This window comes from Haemorhous mexicanus, chromosome 32 (assembly GCF_027477595.1).
Source record: "Haemorhous mexicanus isolate bHaeMex1 chromosome 32, bHaeMex1.pri, whole genome shotgun sequence".
Taxonomy (NCBI): domain Eukaryota; kingdom Metazoa; phylum Chordata; class Aves; order Passeriformes; family Fringillidae; genus Haemorhous; species Haemorhous mexicanus.
In genome coordinates this window covers 654,484-682,002 of record NC_082372.1, presented here as the reverse complement: position 1 = coordinate 682,002, position 27,519 = coordinate 654,484, and the positions used below count along the sequence as shown (strand labels likewise).

General features: G+C 53.3%; 2 protein-coding genes, 2 long non-coding RNA genes and 1 pseudogene across 4 annotated transcripts; 2 read left to right on the top strand and 3 right to left on the bottom strand.

Moving 5' to 3' along the window:
• The window catches only part of LOC132340525 (zinc finger protein OZF-like), a 151,250-nt pseudogene that overhangs the window by 75,737 nt on the left and 47,994 nt on the right, over positions 1–27,519 (top strand).
• LOC132340602 (class I histocompatibility antigen, F10 alpha chain-like) lies at positions 1,720–6,104 on the bottom strand. The gene is made up of 8 exons (XM_059871688.1): positions 6,010–6,104; positions 3,935–4,198; positions 3,350–3,625; positions 2,894–3,166; positions 2,704–2,808; positions 2,570–2,605; positions 2,418–2,450; positions 1,720–1,974 (listed from the first exon to the last, which is right to left on the bottom strand). Exons 1-8 carry the CDS (start codon positions 6,074–6,076, stop codon positions 1,961–1,963), a joined length of 1,068 nt encoding a protein of 355 aa, XP_059727671.1. The 5' UTR covers positions 6,077–6,104; the 3' UTR covers positions 1,720–1,960.
• On the top strand, positions 4,037–16,634 carry LOC132340622 (uncharacterized). The gene is made up of 2 exons (XR_009489932.1): positions 4,037–4,178; positions 15,809–16,634. It is a non-coding gene; the product is annotated as an uncharacterized LOC132340622 (long non-coding RNA).
• LOC132340637 (uncharacterized) lies at positions 17,184–20,622 on the bottom strand. The gene is made up of 3 exons (XR_009489954.1): positions 19,689–20,622; positions 19,204–19,288; positions 17,184–18,956 (listed from the first exon to the last, which is right to left on the bottom strand). It is a non-coding gene; the product is annotated as an uncharacterized LOC132340637 (long non-coding RNA).
• On the bottom strand, positions 21,240–27,467 carry LOC132340573 (zinc finger protein 239-like). Its single transcript, XM_059871645.1, has 2 exons — positions 27,344–27,467; positions 21,240–23,051 (listed from the first exon to the last, which is right to left on the bottom strand). The coding sequence occupies exon 2, from the start codon at positions 23,022–23,024 to the stop codon at positions 22,116–22,118; it is 909 nt and encodes a 302-aa protein (XP_059727628.1). The 5' UTR covers positions 23,025–23,051; positions 27,344–27,467; the 3' UTR covers positions 21,240–22,115.

The window sequence follows — 27,519 nt, the reverse complement described above, 5'->3', positions numbered from 1 at the left end:
TATAAATGGCTCTCTGTGTCACAGAAAACTTACCACCCATTTTTGCTTTCTGCAGCACTCAATCTACCTTCTTTACAAGCTAGTACTAACAAAAACTGAAAGCACTGACTCCACAGCCACTCCGGCAAAGAATCTGGGCAGCCTCCCTCCCCCCTCCTCTCCAGGGGAGAGACGAACTGCTTGCGTACCAACCGCGCGGCTTTTTTAAAATGGCGGGCGGCAGCTGCCGGCTCCCCCGCGCCACGGGACCGCCACGCGGGTGCTCGGAGCAGCCCGTGCCGGTTCGCCACCGCTTGCTGGGGTCTGCCGCTGCCCGGGCACGACCGCTCACGGCAAAAACGCAAGCCGCGGCTCCCCTGCCTCTGCCCGCGCCACCGCCGCGGCGAAAGCTGCCCGTAGCACTGGGTTTACCGTGAAACCCGCCCGCGCCGCAGAATCGCGCCGCGCGCAGAGGTGCCGCCGCTTTTGGGAGCCGCGAGCCGCGGAAACCCGACCGATGGAACCCCGCTGCCGCCGAGACGGCACACAGACAATGCTGGAGCCGCTCCACCCGCGCAAACCATGCGGAATTCGCAAACCTCCTCGGGACCGGGTTTTCCCTTCCCCGGGAGCTCACCCCCACCCTCCGAGGGCTCCCCCAGGGTCTCACTAACACTTGCGGGGAATACTCACCCCGCTTGGGGACTGTGGCTGGCTGTGAGAGCTGTATAGAAGTCCTTCTCTGGAATCGGTCCGCCGTGGGCGCGGCGGGTTCTCGATCCCACCGTCTAGACTTCTTGCCGACCAAAACATGATGAAGAAGTCAGAGGCAGATGAAAGTCCCAAAAGCTAATGTAATCCAGTCGTGGAATTACCAGCTCCTTCATGGCCGTCGTGGGAGACGAACACGTGGGGTGCCACCAGCGGAAATCCGTGGTTTTCCTGGGCCTTATATGAGTCCAATCTGGCTCGCTTAAGACTCTAGCCCACACGGACCCGCATAGACGAAAGTAAAAGACGAGAGGCGCTCTTCTCCACGTGGGTGCAAGTATCTTGTTTATTGGCTTGGTGGCAAGACACTCTGGTGATGGGGTCACCCAGGTAGAAAAAGAGGGCGTGGACCTCTCACACAGGAAATTTTATACCCTAGGGGGATGGGGATGGGGGTGGGGGAGAGAGGACCGGAGCCAATGGGATGCCATTGGGGAGGGGCGAATTACCTATGGGACAGGCCAGGTGTGTATAACGGGGGGGGGGGGGGGGGGGGGGGGGGGGGGGGGGAAGACCATGTAATGAGGGAGGGGGAAAACCCATCTACTTGACCCAACATGCTCAGTAGAAATTGCCCATCACCAGTGCAACAACAACTAAATAAACTATTTAGTGCAATACAACACACAGCATCCCAAAAAACTCACTTCCTGTCAAACCACAAGAGAACCTCTCTGAGATCCCAAGCCCTGATTTTGGGACACTCAAGGACCACTGGAAATAACAAGGCCTGGCCTGATCCCCCCACCATCCCACTGCCCCTCCAGGAACCCAAGGCAGCCAAACCCTCCTGGGGGCACATTGGACATGTTGCATGGAGCAGGAAATGAATCCCAGGGGATGGAGCTGGGTGTGGCTAACAAGTCCTCATCCTGCTCCTGGTGTCCCTATCCCTGCTCCCGGTGTCTCCATCTCTGTCCCAGTGACCCCATTCCCATTCCTGGCTCCCAGAGAAGAACTTCCAGATACTGGAGGAGGGAACCTGGATTTATTGCCCAAAGCAGGATTTATTGCCCAAAGCAGGATAATTTCACACCAGAAGTGAAGCATTGTGAATATTTGTGGTTCTTGCCTTTAAAGCACTGGAAAACGGGAAATGGATCTGCTAGCAAGAGCTGTGGGGTGGGTGGGAGCAGTGGGATGAGCTCTGCTGGCAGCTCTCAGCTTTCCTGGGAAGAGGGAAGGGGCTGGATCCAGCTCCATGGATCTCTCAGGCAGTGATTCCTGCCAGGATGAGAGAGGGTCACGGTGTCACCCTGTCCCTGTCCCTATTCCACAGGATGGACCTGGCTGAAATCCATGGAGAGCAGGAGCTGCTCCAGAATCCCACCCCAATCCTGCTGCAATCCTGCTCCATCCATCCCACCTGATCCCACCTCATCCATCCTGCCCCAGTCCTTCTCTGGAATCCCAACCTGATCCTGCTCTATTCCATCCCACCTGATTCTTGTCTGGAATCCAGCGCTGATCCCACTCCATCCCTCCCACACCAATCCTGCTCCATCCATCCCTCCTGGCCCCGCTCCAGATCCCAGCCCCAGTCCCACTCTACAATTCCCCCTGATCCCACTCTGGACCCTGCTCTGATCCAGAATCCCTCCTTGATCCCAGTCCATCCATCCTGCCCCGATCCCCCTCCGGAATCCCAGCCTGATCCTGCTCCATACCTGTGCTTGAGCTGTTGGTTCCCACGTCCCTTCCTGCAGAAAGAGAAGATCCATGAGATTCCAGCATGGATCACGCACCGGGATTAATCCCAGGATCCATCCTGGGATCCGCACAGAAGGGATCCAGAGCTGGATCCACCACTGGAACTCACCGGCTGCTGGGTTGTATCCATTCCCATCCCTCCTCCCTGTGTAAACAAAGTGGGATCAGCGTCAGTGGCACAGGATTCCCAGAACGGTGCCGGGTGGATCCGTGTCCCTTCCCAACCCCCATCCCGTGTGTTACCAGATTGGAGCTTCCAGACGCCGAATCCGATGAGGATGAGGATGAGGATGGCAGCGATGACAGACACAGCGACCACCACGGTGAGATTCCCGCCAGATTTTGGCTCTGGGAAATGCGGGATAGTGAGGAGGGGGAGGGGAATCTCCGTTTGGGAATTCCAAATTCCCAATCCTCACATTCCCAGCCTCACCCCAAGTGAAGATCCTGGGCTCTGGCATTCCAGGATGCTCCACCCTGCACCGGTACTGCTCCCGCTCCTCCGGCAGCGCCTTGATCCTGGCCCCGGTGTGGAAGGTGCCATCGCTGTTGGGAACGATCCCGCCCCGCTCCGTCTCCTGATCCAAGGTTTCACCCCCCTTCATCCAGCTGACTGCGATGGTGCTGGGGTAGAATCCGTACGCGTGGCAGGACAGGATCAGCGTCCCGTGTTCCTCTCTTCCGGACACGTGGACATCAGGGGGCTCTGGAATGGGATAACAGTGAGATGCATCCATAGAATTCTATGGGAGTGGGATGGGGGTAAGATCTGCCCATGGAATTCTCGTTGGAATGGGATGGGGGTGAGATCTAACTATGGAATTCCCACAGGAATTCCCATGTTCCCAAATTCTCCATCCCCAAGCTCCCACAGGAATTCTGCTCCCACCTTTGCGCTCCAGCTCCTTCTGCCTATATCCGATGTATTTCCGGAGAGATTCGGGGCAGACATGCTTCAGGTAATTCGTCCACCTCTCAACCTCAGTCCCTTCCTGTTCCCAGTGCTTCCCGGTGGTCTCAGCAGAACTGTTGGCTGGCACAAATTTCCCAGATTTTGGGTCAAAGGAGAGATGATCCCATCCGTCGTAGCTGAGCCGACTGGATCCACGGATGCTCCCATCAGACAGGAGATCACAGCCATAAACCCACAGCAGTGTGTGGAGACCTGGGGGGATTGTACCCACAGAGACTCATGGAATTGTGTCCCATCCCCACAAAGCCCCATTCCAGCCCTATGGAGCCCTAGAGTCTGATGGAGACCCCCAGAGCTTCATCCCAGCCCCTCGGAGCCACATCAATCCACATCCCAACCTATGGATCACAAGATATCCCATCCCAGCCTAATGGATCCCCATTTCAGCCCCTTGGAGCCCTATGAATCTGCATCTGAGACCTATAGATCCCTCCCCAGCCCCACTGATCTCCACCCAAGCCCCACAGATCCCATTCCAGCTGCACAGATCCCCCCACTCACCCCCGCTCTGGTTGTACCGGTCCTGCAGTGTCTCCAGGTTCCTGGCCTCCACGTGCCGCCATCCCTCGCAGATCTGGGTCTGCCTCTCCCAATATCCCGGCTCGGCTCCATCCTTTATCCACTGCATTAGCGGCACTTTCTGGCCCCGCTCGCTGTCGTAGCGCGTGAAGGGGATCCCATCCAGGTACCCGGTGGACATGAACTGGGGGACCCCTGGGCTGGACTCTGACACTGCCACAGTCAGGTAACGCAGGGAGTGGAGAACTGGGGGGACACGGAGATGTGGGGGGGGTTTGGGAGGATCATGGAACAATGAAAGGGGAACTGGGAGAACTGGGAAGGGGTTTGGGGATTCTGGGGCCAAGGAAAGGATGTGCAGGGTGGGAGAGGTGGGATGGACAGGAAAGGGCCTGCAGGGGGGTCCCAGTGTGTGGATGCTGACAGTCTGGTCACAGAAAAAGTCAATAAACTTTCCCAGACATTGCTCTGGGGGGGTTTATCTGATTTTCTCTCTGACCAGGATGTCAGCATCCACACCAGTGTCCAGGAATGGAGGCTCAGGGGTCCCCAGTGTCAAGGAAAAAGGGGCTACAAGGTGGGGAGAGCTGGGAATGGCAGGCTTGGGGGTCCTTGATGCAGAGGAAAGGGGGGGGCTGGGGGCTGAGAAAAGCAGGAATGGGGGTCCAGGGAGTCTCAGGGACAAGGAAAAAGGGGATCTAGGGACTGGGGAAGGCAAGATGGATGGGAAAGGGGTGCAGGGAGGAATTGGTACTGGATAAGGGGGTGGAGGGGGCTTCCAGTGTCCAGAACTGAAAATTCAGGGGGGTCCCAGAGCCCAGAATCCTCCCTGGGACCCTCCCGGACAACCTGAGACTCCCCACCCAGAATGCACAGGGGGTAAAGAACTGGGGGAACGCAAAGACTGGGGGGGAGGGCAGGAACGGGGAGAGCCGGGAAGGGTCCAAGGAAGGGACTGGGAGAGGCAGGATGGGGGATCCAGGGAGTCCCTGTGCCCACCAAAGGGGCTCCAGGGGTCCCCGGTGTTGAGGGAAGTGGGGTCTGGGAGCTGGGAAAGTCAGGAATGGGGGTCCAGGGGGTCCCTGGGTCACGGAAAGGGGGATCTGGGGCTGGGAGAGGCGGGCGGATCCCGGGGACGCAGCTTGGGAGACGCGAAAGAGACCGAGGGAACGCGCTGGGGGAGGGGAAAGGGGAAAAGGGGGAATTCCAGGGAGTTCATCGGGATCCCTCTGGATCGACGCTGCGAACTCACTGGGATCCCTGGAACCCTCTGGGACCCCGTTTTGGGAAGAGGCGAGAGTGGAAAACGGGGGGGACACGGAAAACTGGGGGATCCAAATGTCAAGGAAAAGGTCCAAAGGGTCTGGGGTCTGGGAAAAGCAGGATGCCCGAAAAGGGGTGCAGGGGGTCCCAGAGCACTGACAGGGGTGCGGAGGGATCCCAGTCCCGGATAAGGGGGTGCAGGGGGCTCCCGGTGCCCGGAAATGGAGATTCAGGGGTGTCCTAGTGCCCAGGAATGGTGGTTCAGGGGGGTTCCCATGCTGTAATTCAGGGTTCAAAGAGATCCTGATCCTCAGGGAAAGGGAGATCCGTTGGGTCCCGGTGCCAGATAAGGGGGTGCAAGGGGGTGCTGCTGCCAGGAAATGAACGTTCACTGGGGTCCCCGTGCCCAGAAATGGGGTTCAGGGGGGTTTCCCTGCTCGGGAATGGGGGTTGAGGGGACTATCCTCCCGAAATTTGGGGTACAAGGGGGTCCCGGTTCCCGGAAATGGCAGTTCAGGGGTGCCAGTGCTGGGGAAGGGGGTACAGGGGGGTCCCGGTGTCGAAAAATGGGCGCTTAAGGGACTCCCGTGCTCAGAACTTGGGGCTCCGTAGATTCTGATGCCAGAGAATGGCGGTTCAGGGGGTTTCCCTGCCCAGGAATGGGGTTCAGGGGGGTCCCGGTGCTGGGGGAGGGGATTGCGAGGGGTCAGTAGACCCAAAATGGGGGCTCAGAAGGGTTCCCCTGCCCGGGAATGGGAGTTTAGGGGGTTCCCGGTTTCGGGGTTCCCACTCACCTTTGGTCGCATCCCCCGGGTCCCCCAGGAGCCCCAAAAGCAGCCCCAGACCCAGCGCCGGAGGCATGGCGCTGCTCCGCTGCGGCCCCGCCCCCAGCCATGGCCCCGCCCCAGAGCCGCCTCCAGCCCCGCCATTGCGCCGCTCTTTACTGCTCGCCAATGGCAGCCCGATTTGTCAGTGACGTCACTGGTCGCCGGGCAGATCCCGCTCTCACAGGTCCAGACGCCGAAGCGAAAGGGACCGAGGAGGGCGGGGAGGGGAAGGGGAAATCCCAGAGAATATCTCTGGATCCCTCTGGATCCCGCTGCGACCGCCCTGGAGCCCTCTGAGAAGCACCTGGGACCCCCTGGGACCCCCTTAAAAAAGCGCCGAGAGTAGAGAACTGGGGGGACAGGGAAATTTGGGAGATCTGGGGGTGCAAAGGTGAAGGGAAAGGGTGGGTCTGGGGTCTGGGAAGGGCGGGAGGGCCGGGAGGGGTGCGGGGGTCCCAGAACACGTGAGGGGGGTCCAGGAGGGGGTCCCAGTCCCGGATAAGGGGGTGCAGGGAGGTCCCCATGCCCAGGAACGGAGGTTCAGGGGATCCCTGCAGATTAAGGAAAGGGGGGGTGAGGGCAATGGGGGGTGCAGGGGGTCCCTGTGCCCAGGAAAGGGGATGCACGAGTCCCCGGTGTTGAGGAAGGTGGTGGGTGGGGGCTGGGAAAGGCAGGAGTGGGGACCCAGGGGGTGCCGGGTCAAGGAAAAGGGGGGGCTGGAGTGTCTGAGAGGGGGAGGGCCGGGAAAGGGGGTGCGGGGGGGCTTTGGTGCTGGATAAGGGGGTGCAGGGGGATCCCCGTGCTGGATAAGGGGTGCAGGGGGTCCCGGTGTTGGGAGAATGGAGGGTTTGGGAGGGTCTCAGTCCCGGGTATGGGGGGTGCACGGGGGTCCCGGTGCCCAGGAATGGGGGTTCAGGAGGTCGCGGTGCCAGATAAGGGGATGCAATGGGGTCCCGGTGCCCAGGAATGGGGGTTCAGGAGGTCCCGGTGCCGGATAACGGGATGCAGTGGGGTCCCGGTGCACAAGAAATGGGGTTCAGGGGATTCCCTTCCCGGGTTCTGGGGTTCAGCGGATCCTGGTGCCTGAAAATTGAGGTTCAGGGGGTCCCAGTGACGGATAAGGGGATGCAGTGGGTCCCAGTGCCCAGAAATGGGGTTCAGGGCAGTTTCCGTGCCCGCGAATGGGGGTTCAGGGGGTACCAGGCTCCAGATAAAGGGGTACAGAGGTTATCGGGGCTTGGGAAGGGGCACAGGGGGGTCCCGGTCCCCCGAAATGAACGTCCAAGGGAGTCTCTCTGCCCTGGAAGGGGGGTTCGCCCGGAAATGGAAGTTCGGGGGCTCCCCGTGCCCGGGAATTGCGGCTCAGGGGGGTCCCGGTGCCGGGGCAGTCTCCGGTCCCCGGGCGGATCCCGGTGCCGCAGCTCGGGAGACACAAAGTGACCGGGGCAGCGCGGGGAGGGGGAGGGGACAGAGGAAACCCTGGGAATTGCCCTGAATCGCCCCCCGAGACCTGCCAGGACCCACCCGCAGGATACGCAGGGGGTGGAGAACTGGGGGGACGCAGAGATTGGGGCGTCTGGGGGCGTCCAAGTGTCGGGAAGCCGAACCGGGAGAGCCTGGAAGGGTCCAAGGTTCAAGGAAGGGACTGGGAAAGGTGGGATGGGGGATCCAGGGAGTCCCTGTGCCCACCAAAGGGGCTCCAGGGGTCCCCGGTGTTGAGGGAAGTGGGGTCTGGGAGCTGGGAAAGGCAGGAATGGAGGTCCAGGGGATCCCTGGGTCACGGAAAGTGGAGGCTGGGAGAGGCGAGCGGATCCCGGGGACGCAGCTTGGGAGACGCGAAAGCGAGACGGGGAAGAGGGGAATTCCAGGGAATTCATCAGGATCCCGCTGGATCCTCGCTGAGACTCCCTGGGACCATGGGGGGCCCTCCGGGACCCCTGGAACCCCTTCCAGGAAGCACCGGGAATGGAGAACTGGGGGAGACACAGAAATTTGGGAGATCTGTGAGTCCAAAAGCCAAGAAAAGGGCGGGTCTGGGGTCTGGGAAGGGTGGGATGGCCGGGAATGGGGGTGCAGGGGGTCCCAGAGCACTGACGGGGGTGCAGGGGGATCCCAGTCCCGGATTAGGGGGTGCAGAGGGGTCTCAGTGGCCAGAAATGGGGGTTCAGGGGTTTCCCTGCCGCAGAATGCGGGTTCGGGGGGAATTTCCTTCCCGGAATTCAGGGTTCAAGGGGGTCCGGATGCCTGAAAATGGCGTTTGCCGGGGCGCCGGTGACCAGGAATGGGGGTTCAGGGGGGTCCCAATGCTGGAGAAGGGGATTGAGGAGGGTAACAGGACCCAAAATGGTGGTTCAGGGGAGTTCCCCTGCCCGGGAATGAAGGCTTAGAGGGTTCTCTGTGCCCAGAAATGGAAGTTCGGGGGGGGTCCTGGTGCCTGGGAATTGCCAAATCCTTTCCACGTTTGGCCCAGAACACAGGCTTCTTTCTTGTTTCCTTTGTTATCTGTTTCACTACTTTTCCTTTGTCATCTATTTGCCAACAGCAGTTTGACTCATTTATTTTCCAGAAATTCCTCCTTTTTCTGCTAACAGATGATCTGATCCCATGCCCTGGTGAAATGTTGTGCTCCTCATTTCAGTGGATTGGTTGGCAGGGAGGTCAGGAGCTGGAGCTGTCTGGTTGTTTGTTATTTCAGGGACAGCTTGTAATCTAATGATGCCATTGAAATGAGAAATGTGTTCTGTGGCTCCTGATATGAATTGGTTCGGGTTCCCAGGGGCTGGTCCATGATGTTGTAGGATTTGTTCTGGTGGCCCTTTATCTTTTCCCATTTTTGGGCTCTCCCTCAGGAGCCAGGGCTGCATCAATTGACTGCTTTTCTGTATTAAATCACCAGATACTTGGATTCCCAGCTGATTTCTCTGAAGTTGTAGCAAAACAACCCCCATGGTCTAATACACCCTATAACACCCCATATAACATAGACAGTGACAGCACATGTTGGAGTGGACAGAGGGGACTGATTCCCCCCCTCCCCCCTGACTTATTTTCATGATGTTGTCACGACATTCTCCATTTGCTGTTTCCATTTGCAGCTGAACACATTTCTGTTTCAGAGTCAGATATCCTCACCACGGGTTCTGCCTTGAGCTGTGCAAATTCCATCTGTGCAAGCAGGCAGAGCTTGGGGTGAGGGGCAGAGGGAATCAGCCCAATTCCTGCCCCAGGCAAGAGACCCAGGTACAGTGTCCACACTTGCCCTGCAGTGTTAATTTGCTATTCTAAAGCTCCTCTCCAGGCTGCCTGGAAGGAAGCTTCTCTTCCAGGGCAGTAGTCCCATGACTCATGTTTGGCACCCTAGAATTTGGTTTTTTGTTTGTTTTTTTTTTTTTTTGAACAGTATTTTTAAAAACTATTAACTGTTTATGAGTTAAAGTGTCACATTTAAATCTCTTCAATTTTTGCAAAATGCAGCGAAATTAACAGAGCAGGAGATCTTTCTCCTTTTAATGCCTTTATTAGAATTGATCAGCTCAGCTTGGAAGGCCCGATGGGTCTGCAGTCTCACAGTTGCCACTCCCGGGAGTGGCTCAGAGAAGGAGAAAAGTTCAGCTCTCTCCCCTAAGGGGCAAATCTGGGAGTCCCACCCTAACGAGTCCACTGGGGGTAAACACTCTCTGTACCCAATTTCCTCCTTTACACTCTCTGTACCCAATTTCCTCCTTTCACATTTGAGGTCCTCTGTCCAGGCAACATCTCGAGGTTATGGTGAGGGGCAAAAAGGGTTTTCAGCCTCTCTGCCGGCTCTGGACTTTGCCCCTGATGTCCAGACACTACTTTGATCTCTTAATTCCATACTGACTTGTTGTTTTTGGGGGTTTTTCCTGGATTTGTTGGGGGTCCTGTCTCATTTCATTCTGGGTCTGAGGTAACTTTGCATATACTCCTGAGGTCTCCTCCCTTCCCACTGTTTGGGGCAGGGGGGGAAGAAATGCCATCCTCCTGGCAGCAGGCAAGGGTGGTACTGAAAAGGAGAAGTGTCAACAATAGATGGTTAACGACTGATACTTAACAGGTGATTACAACGTGCAGCTAACAAAGAACCCGAACCCTCTTCCAGCAATCAGCTCCCAACTTGTAACTCTGCAACCCTTTTTAGAAAAAATTAGTAACTCCTTTTTACTCATAACTGTCGGATTGTGCAAGGTTTGCGACCCCAACTTGTGTTAAAAGTCTCTGTTTCCGCCCGCGCGTTCAAAGGATGAGGCAAAGCTCTTCAGTTTTTCGGTCTCAAGGTTGTTTATTGTATCTATAAAATTTTCTCCCTGCCCAGCTAAGGTCTGTTCAGCAGGACAGCCAGAGGCACTCTGCCTGCCCCCAGGGCGGTGTTATCTTTATATACTACAAACTACACATAACATGTTTACAGTTATTTTCCAATACCTATCACATATGTTAGACAGTGTGCTTCTACTCTAAACCAATCTAAAAATGCCAACATCACCAGTGAAGATGGAGGTAGAGAAGAAGAAGAAGAAAGACTAGACACGGCCAAATCCCTCCATCTTGTCCCCAAAAACCCCCGTACCAAAAATCCTAAAACCTACATTGGCACCCTGTGAGTACTTTATTCTTACACTATTTAAACTGCCCTGGCTTTCATCTATTCATGTAAAAGTGGCAATTTGATCCATGGTTCGTAATCGAAGCCACTGGTGTTCTGGGCTGTGTGGCAGAGTCTCTGAGCCCCCTGGCAGGGGTCCCGGCAACTCCAGATTCCCAAAGGAATGTCCTGAGTTCCAACAATAACATGCAACATAAAGGTGAACATGGAAAAACCCATACAAACAATTGATTCTCACACTTCTGTCCCAAACCTACCTGACAATATAAAGTAGGATTACTATGAAAAATTTTTCTCATTATGTAATCTTGCCACTGAAACTGTAGGGAAAACAAAAAGATTCCAACAATATGTTTAGTGTTAGAGAGTGAAGGCATTACTTGGTTCTGGCAGAGATGTGCAACAGAAATCATTTCATCCACACATAGCCCGGCTGTGCAGAGAAAATCATTCCATGACATGTAAATTTTACGAGATTTTTCCTAAACTTTCCACAGTCTGAACCAATCTAAATACACTGCTTTAATGTTTGTTGCTTCCAAGTTGTGTAGTTTTTAGTATTTGGTTTCCTATTGGACCAGGATGTCTTTGCCTCTGATGTTAATTAGGTCCACACTCCTGGATTTCCTCCTCAGCCTTTTCCAGACCAGGTGTCTCCAGCTCTGCCAGGGGCAGTGTCTGGGTAGCTGTTGGTTGCTGTTTGCTGCTGGGCATTGATGTTTTCTGCTGGTCGTTATCTCTGTGGGTATCTTTTGGGCTGTTCCCAGTCTGTTGAGATGTTAAACTTATCTCAGTTGAGTAGTGTAACATCCATTAAAAGAAGCCTTTAAAATTCCTTTCCCAAGGAAAGGAAACCAAAAGCAAACCAAGCCTGAGTAGAGAAATAAGATTTTAAAACATATTATATGGTGAATTTTCCAGCAATGCAATCCCAGGCAACCCGGTGTGTGAGTGTACCTGAGCCCCAGAGTGGAACTGTGCCCTTGTGTTCCCCAGCAGCTGTGGCGAGTGCAGGCCCAGAGAGCACTGAAGCTGCAGCAGTGCCAGCAAGGCTTGGCCCCAGTGGCTGGAGATGCCAGAGGAGGGTGGGCAGGCAGAGGATTTAGCAGAGGATCTCTGGGCAGGCCCAGGGGCTGGGCCCGCTGTGGAGCCCTGGCTGCTGCTGCGTTGCCTTCAGGGCAGGCTCAGTGGGGCCTCCCATGCTCCTGCTGTAGGCAGGAAGTGCAAATCTCCGGGGCTTCAGAGCCTTGGAGCTGAGGCTGAGGGGTCCCCCCTGTGTTCAGCTGTGCTGGTGGCTGTTTCTGGCCTCAGGGCCACTTGGCATGGGCCACGGCACTTGGCCACCAGTGGTGCTGCTTTGCACTCCTTAGGCAGGAGCCGATGTCCTGGGTGGGTGTTGGGAGCAGCAAAGTCCCAAGGCAGGGTCAGTGCCAGCCCAGCTTCCTGTGGGAGAGATTTCACAGGAGATAGGATTCTGGCCACAGCCTGCCTTAAATATACATCCCTTATCTCCACCCTGCACTAGGTGGAGAATTACCAGGGTAAGGAATTCCAGGCATGAATTGCAAAGGAGATAATTGAACATATGCCCTGGGTCTGTCTCTTCTTGTCAGAGCCAATGGCAAAAGCCCTACCCATGGCATCTTGGTTTCTATCACCAGCTTCCAAAGGTGTTTCTTTCTTTCCCCATTTATTCTTTCTACCCGACCTGAGCTGTGGGGGTGCCAGAGGTTATGGAGGTCCCATTGTATTCCTAAAGCTGCCATAATTCCCTGAAGGATCTTTCCTGTAAAATGAGTTCACCTATCTGAGTCTATTGCTTCCACAATCCCTTATCTTGGAATTGTTTGTTTTAGAAACACCCTTTTAAGTGATCCAGTGATTGCTGAAGCAGTGAGAATTGCTTTTGCCCCCCTGTTAGGTGACATGGTGTCAGCAGAAGATATTGAAGCCTCCCTGCTCAGGGCATTTCAGTGCCAGGCTCTCACAAGCACCCACAGCTCTGCCGGTTGAGCTGAGCATCGGGCGGTGACCTGCGCTTTGTCTGATTCCCCTTCCTTCCCTCCCCTGGAACAGGGTGTTGCTTTTAGACACCACGTGTCCTGTTTGCTTCAAAGTGCTCTGGAGCGGCTCCATATCTAATTTTCCCTCTTTCCCTGGGTCTGCCCACACTTCTGGGTTCACTTCAGCATAGGCCTTTTGTTATGAGTAAAAAGTTACTGTTTTTTTTTTTAAAGAAGGAGCTACAGACTTTTGGGTTGAGCTGGGAACTGATCGCTGGTAAAGAGTAATTTGTTAGTTAAATGTTGTAATCACCTTTTGAGTATCCTTAAGTATTGCTGTTTAACCCTCTGTTGTGGAGAATTTTTGTTTTTCAGTACCACCTTAGCCTGCTGCCAGGAGGATGGCAACCCTCCTGGACGGTGGGGAGAGAAGGGGGAATTTGCATCTCAAGAGACATGCAAATTTATCTCAAAACCCAGACTGCATTGGGACAAGACCCTCACCAAATCCTGGAAAATACCCCAAAAGACACGAGCCAAAGCAGAATTGAGAAGTCAGAGTGGTGTTTGGACAGCAGGGCCGAGGTCCGAAGCCGGCAGAGACACTGAGAACCTCGGTCACTCCTCGCCCCAACTAAAAATGATGCCAGTCAGACCCAGGACCCCCTGGACCGCCAACCCACATGGAACCCTGGGTATACCCACACTGCCTTTTGGAGGACAGGACTCCTAGCTTTGCTTCCTAGGGGACCAAGCTGCACAGATCCATCTTGTTGGTGTTACTGCTGGGAGCAGTGGCAGAACTCCACTGACCTGCCTACCTCCCATTTTGAGCTGATCACTTTAATAAAGGCATTAAAAATGAGGAATATCTCCTGCCCCTGTTTATGTCACCTTTCCAGACGATTGACACCCAACATGAAATGATGGCCCACTTGGTTGTTAAGGCCTGACAGAGACTCATTTCTCTTGCAGGAGTGGAATTTTCTGCTATTTTCCTACCTTTTACCACCTTTTATTTGAATTGGATATTTCAGGAATCAGAGGCTGTTCAGATGGCCTTTGCTGAATTTAGTGGGCAAATCACAATACATCCTCCAAAACATGAGCGGTTTTAACAGCTTTTAAAAGCTTTTGTAAGCTTTTATATATTTTTCAATTGACAGAGAAACCCAAGGGGGGTGAGGTTCCACTTCAAGGCTTAACAGTATTCACAGATGGTTCTGGTCACTCTCAGAAATCAGTGATAGTATGGAGAGACCTCTCTTCTAGTGCCTGGAGAGCAGATGTACCCACATCTGAGGGGTCCCCCCAAATTGTTGCATTTGCTGCTGTTGTCAGAGCTTTTCAAAAGTTTTCTGTTCCTTTAATCTGGTTACAGATTCAGCCGAAATTGTCGGAATTTTATGAGAGCCAAAGCACCAGTTTTGAAGGAGGTTGAAAATTCACAACATTTTTACTGGTTGCAGCTCCCAATTTTTTCCATAGAAAATAGAACATTTCCTTACTTTGTTATGCATATTTGATCACATACAGACATTCCCAGATTTTTAACTGAAGGGAAGAGGCAAGCTGACCTTTTAGCAATGCCTGTACAACAATCTGTTTTCTACCTAATAAGATAGAACAGGCTAAATTGAGCCATTCGTTTTTTCACCAAAATGCTGCTCCTCTGATTTGGCACTTTGGCATTAGTAAAGCCCAAGCATCAAGAATTATTGCTGTTTGTCCTGACTGCCAAAGGTGCTCTTTTCCCTCTGTTGCAGGAGGTGTTAATCCCAGAGGGCTTCAGAGCCTTCAGGTCTGGCATCAGACGTTACTCATTTTTCTGAATTTGGTCATTTAAAATACATTTATTCCTCTATTGATACCTTTTTTGGTGCTCTTTTTGCATCAGCCCATCCAGGGGAAACAGCTAAAGATGTCTGTAGACACTTCACTGCTGCTTTTGCCACTCTTGGTATACCATCTGAAGTGAAGACAGACAATGGCCCAGCTTACAATTCCCATCGAGTTGCTGCCTCTTTTGTCTTTTGGGGAATTCTTGTATTTGTGGGGTTCCCAGACGAAGGAAGGAATGATGAATCTGACTCCATGTTCTTGGAAGGCTAATTTATTATTTTATGATACTATGTTATATTAAAGAATGCTATACTAAAACTATATTAAACTATACTAAAGAATACAGAAAGGAGACTTACAGAAGGCTAAAAGATACTAATTAAAAACTCATTACTCTTTCCAGAGTCCTGACACTGCTTGACCGGGATTGGTCATTAAGTCAAAACAACTCACATGAAACCAATGAAACAATCACCTGTGGGTAAACAACCTCCACACACATTCCAAAGCAGCAAAAAACAGGAGAAGCAATGAGATAATATTGTTTTCCTTTTTCTCTGAGGTTTCTCAGCTTCCCAGGAAAAGAATCCTGGGCAAAGGGATTTTTCCAGAAAATATGACTGCCACAGGGAATTAGGCACAAAACAGGTATTGCTCATTCCCCAACAGGCCAATCTGCCACTGAACGGGCTCATGGCTCCCTCGAGCGTCTCCTAGTACAACAGAAAGGGGGGGACGGAGATGGCACCCCTGCTGAGAGACTGCAGAAAGCCCTTTATGTTTTAAAATTTCTGAAATGTTCTTTGATGGACCCCACCCCATCGATTGTTCGACATTTTAATTGTAATTCACAATTGCAACAAAAGGAAAAACCTCCTGCCTAAGGGAAGGATCCAGAATCTGGTAAGATATTGGGGCCTTATCCTTAGGTCACCTGGTGTCACCATTGAGTCAGGAAAGGGAGTCAGGCGACACACAAAGTCTAACTCTCTTCAGGAGACTAATAATAATTTTATTAGGAACCCATTCCTTTTTATGCACTGCTCCAACACAGGTGGACCTGATTGGTCCTTTAATCAACACACCTGGTTGGCTACTTAAGGAAACACCCTTTAGTAAACATTGTATGAGAAAACAACTGTTCAAAACACCAGCTGCAAGATTGTTTTAATTCTTTCTCTCAGCCTTCTCAAAACTCCCCAGAACAATTCCTGGGAAAGTTTATCTGGCTTTGTCTCTCTGACCAGGCTGTCAGCATCCACAAGCTGGGGTAGAGGTTTTGCTTGTGTCTCCACAGAGAATGGTCCCAACTGAATTCCAGCAAAGAATGTGAAGCCCTTTGGAGAATCTTTGAGTGCATCCCCAGAAGATTGACCTTGAACACCAACATTGGAGGAGAACCCTTGTGAACAGGACCTCAACACCACACCAGCACCTCTTTAACCTCTAACAGACTTGAGCCCTTGGGAAAATGGTTAAGATTACCCCGTGGTATCAGGGCTTACAGGGCTAGGAAAACTTCTGGGGGACTGGAAACTTGGTGGATGGATAAGAAATTTAGTTAAAATAGGCTTCTATGTATTAGGCATTGTATTATGTATTGCTATGGTTATTCCTTGTATTTACACTGTGTGAAAAAATTAATAGGCAAATCACTTAAGAGAGTATTTTTGTTTGAAAAGATAGGGAAAAGTATGGGGAATAAAACAGAGAGTACAGTGGAACTGATAAAGGGGCCTGATATCTTAGGCCTGATGGAGCAGAAACTGTGGGAGGGACAGACACAGATTAAGGCTCCCTGGGCAAGAAGTGACCAAGAAACATGTGAGACTTTGTGATGTTAGCAGGTGATGTGATGTCATGAAGAATGTGTAACCAATGGGAAATTGTTACCAAAAATAGAACCCTATATAAGTACCACAGAAGCCAAACCCTATATAAACCCTTGGTGTACTCAATAAAATTGGCTTCTGATCTAAACTCAGATGTCCCCATCTCTCCATTGTCGATAACCCTGTTCTGGGTGATCCCCGTTGGGTGGGGGGAAGGTGTTGGAGAGATTCTTTCCCTTCTCCTTGTGCTGCTGTGATTTGGTTGTTAATAAATTCCCTCTCTGTTCCCAGGCTGGGTCTGTTGTTCCTGTGCCTGCGCTCCAGATGGGATCTCTCCCATTCCTTCTCTCTACACCCAGGCCTCTCCACAGCCAATCAGAGAATGCAATGAACAAGAGCCAGCCAATCAGAGAGAGCAGGTCTGATGACTCACCAGTTGCCAGGCAGACCCGCAGCACCCAGTGTTTCCCACCTGGCCCCACCCTCCCTGCCCAAACGCGGGAGGTCCCGGCCAGGTGCAAGGCCACGGGCAGGGGCTGCGGCCGCCACCGGCTCAGGAGCTCTGTGGGCAGAGAAAAGGGGGTGACAGCGGGCTGGGGGGCACTCGCAGGGCTCCCCTAAATGGTGCCTCCATTTGTGTTGGCTCAAGTGAGAGCTTCTGGAGAATCTCTTCCCACACACAGGACACTCACTGGGCCTCTCCCCAGTGTGGATGTGCCTGTGGGTGACGAGGGTGGAGTTGTGCTTGAAGCCCTTCCCGCAGTCCGGGCAGTGGAAGGGCCTCTCCTCTGTGTGAATCCGCTGATGTGCTGAAGCACGGACAGACAACTCTGCAATTAATTAAAGTTCAAAAGAAGGCTGTTTTATTTCAGCACTGGACACATGAGGAATCATTTCCAAAAGCATGTGCAAGGAGTGGCAGACTCCTGCTCTCTATTTATACAGAAAAGGTTTTACATATCCAAGTGGTTTCTAAGGAGGCAGAATACAGAATCATTACCTGCCCACTTTGTATTATAATCAGCTGAATACCTAATATGGCTGCGCAATTGCACTCCCTTATTTGGGTCAGTGGGATTTTGAAATAAGGGAGTGGGCATATGGGAGGAAGAAAGCTGTCTGCCTCATGGTAAACTCTTCACCCATGGCCAATTTGCAGTTTTGATCTGCTGGTCACAGTCCAAGCCTCTCCTAACTGTTCAATTATTCTTAAGGCAAGGTATTTCTATGGTCTCTGTTTCTGCAGAATTGCTACATCTATCCCTGTCACTCCCAGCTTTACTTTTCTAATGTTTGTTACTCTTTCACTAAGGTATGTGATTTTTGCTAGCTAACTTAGCTTCTTAACTAATTTTAAAAGCTTAACTAAAATATGTCATCTTCTACTATCTCAATTATATTCCCAGCTGGCCCCTCAACTCATCCACACTTTTCAGTTATTGTAAATACATTTCTAGCTGACCCCTTGACTCATGATGATGAGATAGGAGCTGCTCAGAAACCACTTCCTACACTTGGGACACTCGTAGGGCCTCTCCCTGGTGTGGATCTTGCAGTGATTGATGAGGTTGGAGCCCTGCCCAAAGCCCTTCCCACGCTCCCCACATTTGTAGGGCCATTTCCCCATGTGGATCACCTGGTGCTGGTCAGGTCTGAGCTCCAGAGCTCCGGCTGAAGCCATTCCCATATTCCAAGCACTTGTGGGGTTTCTGCCCACCATGAGTCGTGTCCATGACCTCTGAGTTCCGAATGGATCTCCATCTGCCTTCCTGGCACAGGAAGCATCTTTCCTCCTCACAGCTCCCGGGTTTGCAGCTCCTCCTTGTGAGGGATTTTGTCCTGGTTTAGGGCAAATTTGGGAGAGAAGCCGCAAAAAGGGGCCTCTCCAGAAAGCAAACCAACATGGCCCCTCCCCCCAACCGGTTTGGGAAGAATTCCTCAGAGAGAAGTGGAAAGAACCTGTTTATTTAACAGGCACAGCACCCCCCAGCACACAAAATGAACAATACCAGATGACACCACTCTTTCACCACTCTGAAAAAGATGACAAATTCAGAAAGTCTCTCCTGGGGGGTTGCTCTGTTTATCAGTCCCTCCGGCGCTGGGGCAGCTGCTGCAGCCACAAGATGCAAACTCTCTCTCAGTGTTTCTCAGGTCCCAGTCCGGAGCAGGTCCAGTAGGTCCAAACAGGAAAGGGGAAACAGTCCAGGAAGGAATTTGGACTGTTTAGCTAAATTAACTAATGAGCAGAGGAAAGAAGCAAGAGCAAGCAGAAGCAAGAGCAGAAGCAAGAGCAAAGTGAAAAGCAGGGCAAAAAGCAAAAAAGCAGCACTATGTACTGTACTATCTGTATGTCCCGCCAAGTGGCTGATAAGAGGCCCAAAAAAAAACTTTCATTCTGCAGAGCCAATCTTAAAGGCACAGAACATAATATCCAGCATAAATTACACACACGAATGGGGATAACAGCATCCTAACGTCACCCTAGGAAAGATCTCCAGGGTTTTTCCTCCCCACTGGATTCCTGTGCCATGGAGCTGCTCAAAACGGTCTCTTCCATGAGCTTGTGCCACAGGGACTTGCTCTCCCTGGTCTCCGTCTGCAGCTCAGTGCCTGAGGTAAGGAAAGTAAAGGAGAGGAAGGAATGGTGAAGGAAGAAAGACAGAATGAGAAGAGGAAGAAGGGTAGACAAGGACAGGATGGGATTTGCCTCCATGCCAGAAGGAAGGAGAAGGAGATCCCACCAATCCATCCCTGGCAGGACAGCATCAGTAGCGGGGTTGTCCTGCAGCCAGGGGAAATGTTGGGCTGAGACATGGAGCAGAGGAGAGGAGGAAAGGGGCAGTGACTTCCTACTCACCTCCTCAGTGTCCCACACCATCTTCCTTATCCTCGCAGTGTCCTCCAGCTCCATCCAGACAAAGGTTGGGATTGACAAATCCTGGCTTGAGGGAAAAACAACGGGTGAGCATTTTGGTCCTTCTGATCAAGTCCAGTTCCTGAAGTAACCACCCTGTCCACCACTGGGTAGGCCCAGACCCTGCTCATCTCCAGCCTCCCCCACCCCTCCAGGCTTCTGGGATCCCCCAGCTCCAGGATTGGCCCTTGCTGCTCTCCCCACTCCGATGCCAATCAGAGCCCCAACACCAGTGTCCCCCCCAAACTGGTACCACCTCCCCAGCTGGTACAGACAGGTTGCCACAGGAACCCTCCACAAGTCTCCAAAGGGGCATCTGTGTCTCACCTTTGGGGCCCTGCAAGATTCAAACATCCCCTCCCCTGCAAACAAACCCTCCCAGAGACCCCCCCCGATGGATTTGGGGCGAGCTCCCCCTCCCCACTCACCTGTGAGATCTGGGGGGATCGATGCTGCCAGGGCCAGAGGAGCTGCAGACTCAGCAGGCGGGCAGGAAAACCTTGTGGTTCTGCTGCAGCTCCTCCTCTTCCTTTTCCTGCTCTTCATTTTCCCACCCTCCGCCTGCTCTTTCCTATTGCTCCTCCTCCCTGCCCACTGCACATCCCCCTTTCACACCCATCTCTCTCCCACAACTGCAGCATTTGGGTGGAGGGAACCAGGGAACCTCCCATGAGCCCCCCAGGGATGGGCAGGGGGCTTGGGAACCCACCCAGTGCAGATCCATTCCCCCCCAGAGCTCCAGGGAATCACACCAGGGATCAAGTGATGGGGACACAATGGGATCCCCATGGAACCATGCTTTTTTCTGTTCCATCCCTTTCCCTCCCCTCTCCCATCATTCCCCCAAGCAAGGACCCCTCCCAACTCCATCTGGGGGTCCCAGCCCTCTCCTGCTCTGAATCCTCTTTTCCCCTGCACTCCCACCCCTTTCCCATCGTGCTGTCAGCTCCACCTCTCATCCCTGTGCTTGGGGGATCCAGGACCCTCCTGCTCAATCTGGGGGGTCACATCCCCCCTTTCCCTCACATCTGGCGGCTCCTGGCTGCTTTTTCCAGTCCCCTGAGTTTTGGGACTTTTTGGGGGCAGTTTTGGAGGGGGACAGCTCTCTCTGGCTTTCCCCTTCCTGCTGTGACCCTTCAGCTCCCAACAGCCTGGGGATGCTGGGATTTCCCTCCTGGGGACAAGGATGTTCATCCCCTTCCAGGAGCCCAATGCCCAGCTGGGGCTCCAGATCAGGGGGTCCTTGAGCAGCTGCCCCAGAACCTCCCCCAGGGTCTCCCAGCGCAGCCGGAGCCGCTCGGCCTGGGATCCCCAAAGGCCTCAGCAAGCCCCAAGTGCCTCCCAGGAACCCTCAACTCCCTCAAACCCAGCATCCCCCACATCCCCTGAAAGTTCCCCCCATGGCACCAGCCCTGGCCATGTCCCCACATGTCACTGCCCACATCCCACCATGTCCTCACCCACGGCTGTCTCACCATGTTTCCATCCCTGTCATTGTCCCACACATCACCATCTATGCCCATGTCCTCCATGTCCCCACAAATGACTCCATCCCTGTTGGTGTCCCCATGTCACTCTCCATGTCTGTTTCCTACCATGACCACACCCATGTCTTTGTTCAATGTCTATTTTTACATCAATATTTGATATTTTAAAGGGATAAAGAGAAATTAAAACAAAATCAAGGCTGAAAGAAAAGGCTGAGCATCCATGTGCTCAGGTAGAAGGCAAGAACCATTTTTGATGGAGTTTCTATCCCACTGTCTCCAAAACCTTGGTCTTTTCCCCAGTTTTTCACCATTTGGCTGCAGAAGACACCCTTGGGCAATAGAAAATAAAAATCGTGGAATCCCTGAAGTTGGAAAAGACCTTGTCCTGGTTCAGGGCAAATTTGGGAGAGAACCACCAAAGGGGGTGAAAGCAGATTCAATTGGCCACTCCCCCAGCTGGTTTAGGAAAAATAAAATACCTCCTTGGAGAAAAGTGGAGAAAACTGTTTATTGAACAATAAAACCTAAACAATCCTAAACAATAAAGCCTCTTGCCGCTCTAAAGAGAGACAAACTCACAAAGTCCCCTCTGTGGGCTGTAGCTCAGCTCACTCAGCCTCTTATCAGTCCCTCCGGTGCTGGAAATGCCGTGGCCCAGGCCCGGCCCGGCGGGCCACAGGTGAGAGCTGCCGGTGCTCTGCTGGTGTTCAGGACAGAGCAGGCTTAAACAGGTCCAAAGAAAAGGGAAAAAAACCACAGTCCAGGGAACTTCTTTGCCTCAGCTAGCTAAAACTAACTAAAAGCAAAGGAGAGCTCTGTCCCACTGTCTGTCCATCCGCAGGCAACACAGTGCAGGAGCAGGAATGTGGAGGAGTGAGTGCATTGTCTGAAAACAAACTGTGCACTGCTTCTCTCCCCCTTCACTCTCAGGACAAGTCTTAAAGGCAAAACTAATTATTCAGCTTAAGCAGAACAGACGGGTTCAACCATCAAACAGTCAACCCAGAATAAACCTCCAAGATCACTCAGTACTCCCTGATGTCACCAGAAGATAGGATTGAATGCAAAAGATTTTCTGGTGTTGAAAGTTGACAAATCTGCTCTCCCCAGTGAATTCCCATTGTTGGTCTGCATCCTAATGGATGTTCCACTCCCTGCATTCATCCAAGTGCCCAGAGAGAGCCAGGAAGATGTGGAGCCTCCAAGCCAGGTGTCTTCCCAAACAGATCACCAGGACCACAGATCACCATGGCTCTGCCCAATGGGGGTCACTGAGGATCATCCAATGTGGATCCTCCCATGGGAGATGGAGCTGGAGCAGCACACGAAGCTCTTCCCGCACTCGGGGCACTCACAGGGCTTCCCTTAGTGACGCCTCCGTTGGTGTTGGGTCAAGTGAGAGCTCTGTGAGAAGCTCTTCCCACACTCCCCACACTCGTAGGGCCTCTCCCCAGTGTGGATGCGCCGGTGGATGGTGACTTTGGAGTTTTGCTTGAAGCCCTTCCCACAGTCGGGGCAGCGGAAGGGCCTCTCCTCGGTGTGAATCCGCTCATGTTTGAGGAGATCGGAGCTCCTTGGAAACCTCTTCCCACACTCAGGACACTTGTAGGGCTTCTCCCCACTGTGGGTGCGCTGGTGTTTTCTCAGGTCGGAGTGCCACCCATAGCTCTTCCCACATTCCAAGCAGGTGTAGGGTCGTTCCCCTGTGTGGATCACCTGGTGCCGAATCAGGGCTGAGCTTCCTCTGAAGCACTTCCCACATTCCCCACACTTGTAGGGCTTTTCCCCAGTGTGGATCCTCTGGTGTTGCATCAGGTAGCCCTTCTGGCTGAAGCTCATCCCACATTGCCCACACTCAAAGGGCTTTTCCCCAGTGTGGATCACCTGGTGTCGTATCAGGTGGCCCCTCTGGCTGAAGCTCTTCCCACATTCCCCGCACTCAAAGGGCTTTTCCCCAGTGTGGATCCTCTGGTGTTGGATCAGAATCGAGTTCTGGCTGAAACTCTTCCCACACTCCTCACACTCAAAGGGTCTCTCCCCAGTGTGGATCACCTGGTGCTGCCTCAGAGTGGAGCTCCACCTGAAATGCTTCCCACATTCCAAGCACTTGTGTGGCTTCTCCCTGCCATGAGGCTTCTCCACCAGCTCTGAGCTCTGGCTGGATCGCGGGATGCATTCCAGACTTAGAGGGGCTCTTTCCTCCCCAGAGCTCCCTGGGCATGGTTTGCAGCCTCTCCTCATGAGGGATCTTTGGGGCTTTTCCTCCTCCTCCATCAGGCCACACCCTGGGAATGAAAAATCCTGGTTTGGGGAAAAAATCAAAAGGAGATCAGCTTGGACTGGGAAAACCTCCATGCCCAAGTTCATCTGGGAAAGTCATTGGGCATTTTGTCTCTGTAAGAACCGCCAAAACACCAAGATTCAGCACAAAAATCCTCTAAACATCAAGACACAGATCAAAAACTTCCCAAACATCAATATTCAGCAAAAATTTTTTCCAAAATACAGAGATTCAGCCCTCACAAAAAACAAAGCACCAACATTTGCCCAATAAAGCTCAGAAACACCAAGATTCAGCCCCTGTGAAAATCATGGATCCCCCTCCCCGGTCACCTGTTGCATGTGGGGGGACAAAGCTCCTGAGGCTGGGGGGGAGGATGCAGATACAGGAAGGAGTAGAACCTTGTGGTGCTGCCTCTTTCTGCTCTTCCTCCTCCTCTTTCCCTTAGCTTCCTCACACTGCTCTTCCTCCTGCTATTCCTCTTCCTCCTGCGCAATCCCACCTCCTCTTCCCACGTGCAGCATTTGACCATTTTGTTCCTCAACCCTGCTTCTCCTTCCCTTCTCCTCCTAACCCCAGGCCCAGCACCCACTGCCGGCTCCCTCTTCCCCCAAACCCACAGCATCCCACCACAGGGGCAGGGATGGAGCTGGGGCAGGTCGGGCTGGGGCAGCGCTGGGCTCTCGGCACATTCCGCCCGCACTCGGTCCCCACTGCAGCTGCTCCCGCCAGGACAGCGTGGGGAGGCCCGGCCTTGGCGCTGCCCCTCTCCCACCTCCCCAAATTCCTCTCGAGGGGAGCGCTGGTGCCGAGGGAGGTGCCCAGGTGGGGAACGCTGGAAGCTGCGGGCATGCCTGGCAACTACTGAGTCATCATCAGTGCGTGCTCTGATTGGCTGAGCACTGCCTGAGGGGTGGGGCTGCAGCAAGGCAGGACACCCCTCTCCAGGGTGGATGTCTCACAAACGGGGGACCCCCATGAAAGGAACAAGAGGAAAGTGTCTTTACAAACAGATGCTGTGAATTTGCGGAGAGATAGGGCTAGGAACTTGTACATAAGGAAGAGACGGGAGAAGCCATCAGTTTTAGAAATTTTAGAAATTGATGACACTGACTGTTGCTCAGCCAAGGTCCTGCTCAATTCATGAACTTCGAGAAGAACAACAAAGACTTCACAGAGCCATGAATATCGTCTGCTACACAAAAGTAAGGAGCATATCAAGGGTATAGGTAGTAGGTGGATTGGGAAGTCTGGACCTCTAAAGTACTCCACCCAATGGGTAAAGAAAGAGGGAGATGCAGCCGGGAAAATTAGGATGAACAGGAGGCTGCGTCCTCCAACAATTGGAGAGACCCCGTAGTATATGTCCCAAGGCCTCTCCCTTTTTTAAGGAATGAAATTACTTTTACAGGACTCCTCTGTCTTACTTGTGGACAGAAGCCTTTGCTGATGTGAATTTTCCACACACTCTGGGACTCGTCCAGAATTCCTTCCACCATCCTGAGCAGCGGGCAGTGAGTGCAGCTGAAGGTGCCTCACCCGGTTTGGGGGATGGGCTGCCCTGGGTGGCGGCGGCACCGGGGATTGATTGGGTACCCGAGAGTGACCAGGAGACAGACGAGTGACACATGGGGGGGACTCTGAAGAGTCAGCAGGGAGAGAGCTCTGAAAATCTCACCAGTGAGTGCAGTGGGATCTTTGGGGAGTCAACATGGCAGGGCACCCATGGAGGGGAGAAAAGTGAAAGCCAGGAAGGGGTCCTGGCCAAACGGATGATGATCCCAAAATATCTCTGAAGGGTGCCTTGGGAGAATGTTGAGGCAGTTTGCATATTCCCCCAGAGGTAATTAAGGACATGGACACCCAAGGAAGCAATAAGGGAAGTGGAGAAGGGATTTAGACAACATGGCATAGATGGTGTTGGTGTGCTGGGAAGGGATTGGGTGAAGGGGAGTGTGCAGGAATATGGATAGGGCAAGAAGCAGCAGGAGGAATCTATGTAGTAAGAAAAAGAAAAGAGGAGGAAGAGAAATATATAGAGGACTGGGATGTTTCTCAGCAGGGTCTTATCCTCAAAATTTGCCAGCTGATCTTTTGTATCCCCAGTTTCCAGGACAGGAAAACAAGGAGGTTTCAGGGGTTTCTCTGTGGTGGGCAGCAGCAGCACCGGGCGCAGAGGGGCGGGACCGGGAGCACGGGCTGGGGGCCTGTGGGGAGCTGTGGGGCTAGGCCGGGGCTGTGGGGCAGCCGGGGCTCAGCGCCGGGCACTGCCTGACCCCACCAGCCCCAGGCAGGGCCGGCAGTGGCCCCCGGCCCCCAGGAGGCTGTGGGACGCCCCGGCCGCTGCCCGGCCCCGTGGAGCTGCCGGCCCTGCCCGCCGGGGGGGCACCTTTGGACACTGCGGCAGGACAGGGACCGGCTCTGGGAAACGGGCTGGGGAGGGGACTCTGAGCACAGGAAAGAGTAGGTGGAAGAAAAATCTGGGAAATGTGGATTATACGTATAAGAATTGATATTATCCTTAAGGTCACTGGACACTTGTTACGGTCACTGGAGATACAAATGATTTTGCAGAAAGCTCAGCAGCTGTCAGAGGATGAGCACCCACAGGCACTGAGGGGAGCTGCAGGAGGGGCACAAGAAGGACCTGCAGCACTTGGGCACAAAGGCACAGCAGGGGAATGCAAGAAGGGAACAGAAAAAGGCCAAGCTGAAGGCAAAGGCCATGGCAGAGTTCCTACAGCCCCTGAGGGATCAACCCCAGGGCCCAAGGGGGCCCCAGCACCCAGGGGATGGGCTTGGCCACAAGCACCTGGCAGAGGCATTGCCCTCCTTGGCAGGGGAGAGCCCACCCAAACTGCCCCTGGCAAGGAATCAGGGCTCCAGCTGCAGGGCACATGGACACTGCAAGCAGTGACAGCAGCACCCTCAGTACGAGCAAGTCCACCCCTTGATGGACATGGCTTGGCAGGGCTGTCACAGCTCCCATCACACCAGGGACCCACCACACTGGAGCCCTTGAGCACATTCAGGGTGGGTCTGCATTGAGAGGAGGCTGCTCCTGATGGACACAGGGGCCTCTCAATCCACTCTGAATGTTAGACCCAAGAGGGAAAATGCCAAAAATGTCTTTGTTTACTGAGGATAAGTGGGAAAGAGCAGGTGTTTTATTCAAGCACTGTTAGCAGATGTGGGGTTTGGAATGCATGAATTTCATTTGCCCTTAATTGTGGTTAAAATTTACTGTGAAGGGATTTAGTTCCCAAATTGGGAATGCAAATTAATATTATGAAAGGTGATACAGAGGCTAGCACTGTTGTACCAATGTGTCAATTGTCTGGAAAGGCCTATGCTGAAGTGAACCCAGACATGTGGGCAGCCTCAAGGAAATAGAGAAAATTAGATATGGAGCCTTTCCAAACTTCTTTGAAACAACCAGGACAAGTGGTGGCTAAAAGCAACACCGTGTTCCAAGGGAGGAAAATGTGAAAAATGTGTATTATATGATTGGCTCTTTGCACATATTGAAATAAATACTATACGTTTTATGTAGGCAAGTTATGCTGTATTAATCTGTTTTAAGCAGTATGGTACATATAGTTTTTAGGCTATAGCACAATATTAAAATAGAAATTATGTGATGTAAGATATTTTTTGTAACTGGCTCAAGGAATGGAAAAGATAATCAAGAACTTCTTCATAATACCCTACCCGGATAGAGATAACAGCAACAGACACCAAGATCCCAAGAGAACAACTATTGCCTCCTTAACAGAGCCATGAATATCGGATATTATACAAAAGTGGGGGTGCACATTAACGAGGACATGCAGCAGATGGATCGGGAAGTCTGAACCTTCCAAGTACCTCAGCCAGTGGGCAAAGGGAGAGGGAAATAAGGCCGGGAAAATGAGGATAAAAAGGAGGCTGCGAACTACAACAATGGCAGAGACCGCACGGCAGATGCCCCACGGCCTCTCCCTCTGCTCAGCAATAAAGTCACTTTTACAGGACTCCTCTGCCTCCTCCGGGCACAGAAACCTCCGGCGACCTGAATTTCCCCGCACAGCCGCGGCGGCGGGGCAGCCCCCTCTGTCCCAGCCACAGGAACCGGGCCGAGCCAGCGCCGCTCCGGCAGCGGCTCCTGCCGAGGCAGCGGCGGGAAGGAGACCGCGGGCAGCCGCTCCCGCAGCGCCCTCAGCCCAGGGGCCACACGGGCCGGACACGGCACGACCAACCCGCCTGAGCCCCCTGCCGCCCCCGAGGCCCGCAGCGAGCCCCGAGCCCCCGCACAACCCAGCGCGGCTCCCACCTGCGCTCCGGCCGCCTCCGAGCTCCGCCGCCGCCTCCCCGGACTCCGGCCGCTGCTGCCGCCGCTCACGGGCCCGCACAGACGCGCCACCAACGGCGCCGCTGCGCAGCCACGGCCGCCCTCAGCCCGGCACCGGGGCCCTGCTCCGCCCCGCTCCCACCAATCAGCGCGCCAGA

What these genes read in the sequence shown, in the direction of transcription:
- LOC132340602 (XM_059871688.1), bottom strand. Translation starts at nt 6,076, where the DNA reads ATGCCTCCGGCGCTGGGTCTGGGGCTGCTTTTGGGGCTCCTGGGGGAC. An exon ending in CCCGGGGGATGCGACCAAAG is followed by an intron (nt 4,199 to 6,009) that starts GTGAGTGGGAAC and finishes GTGTCCCCCCAG; the next exon opens with TTCTCCACTCCCTGCGTTAC. An exon ending in CCGGTACAACCAGAGCGGGG is followed by an intron (nt 3,626 to 3,934) that starts GTGAGTGGGGGG and finishes CAATCCCCCCAG; the next exon opens with GTCTCCACACACTGCTGTGG.
- LOC132340573 (XM_059871645.1), bottom strand. Translation starts at nt 23,024, where the DNA reads ATGGAGGAGGAGGAAAAGCCCCAAAGATCCCTCATGAGGAGAGGCTGC.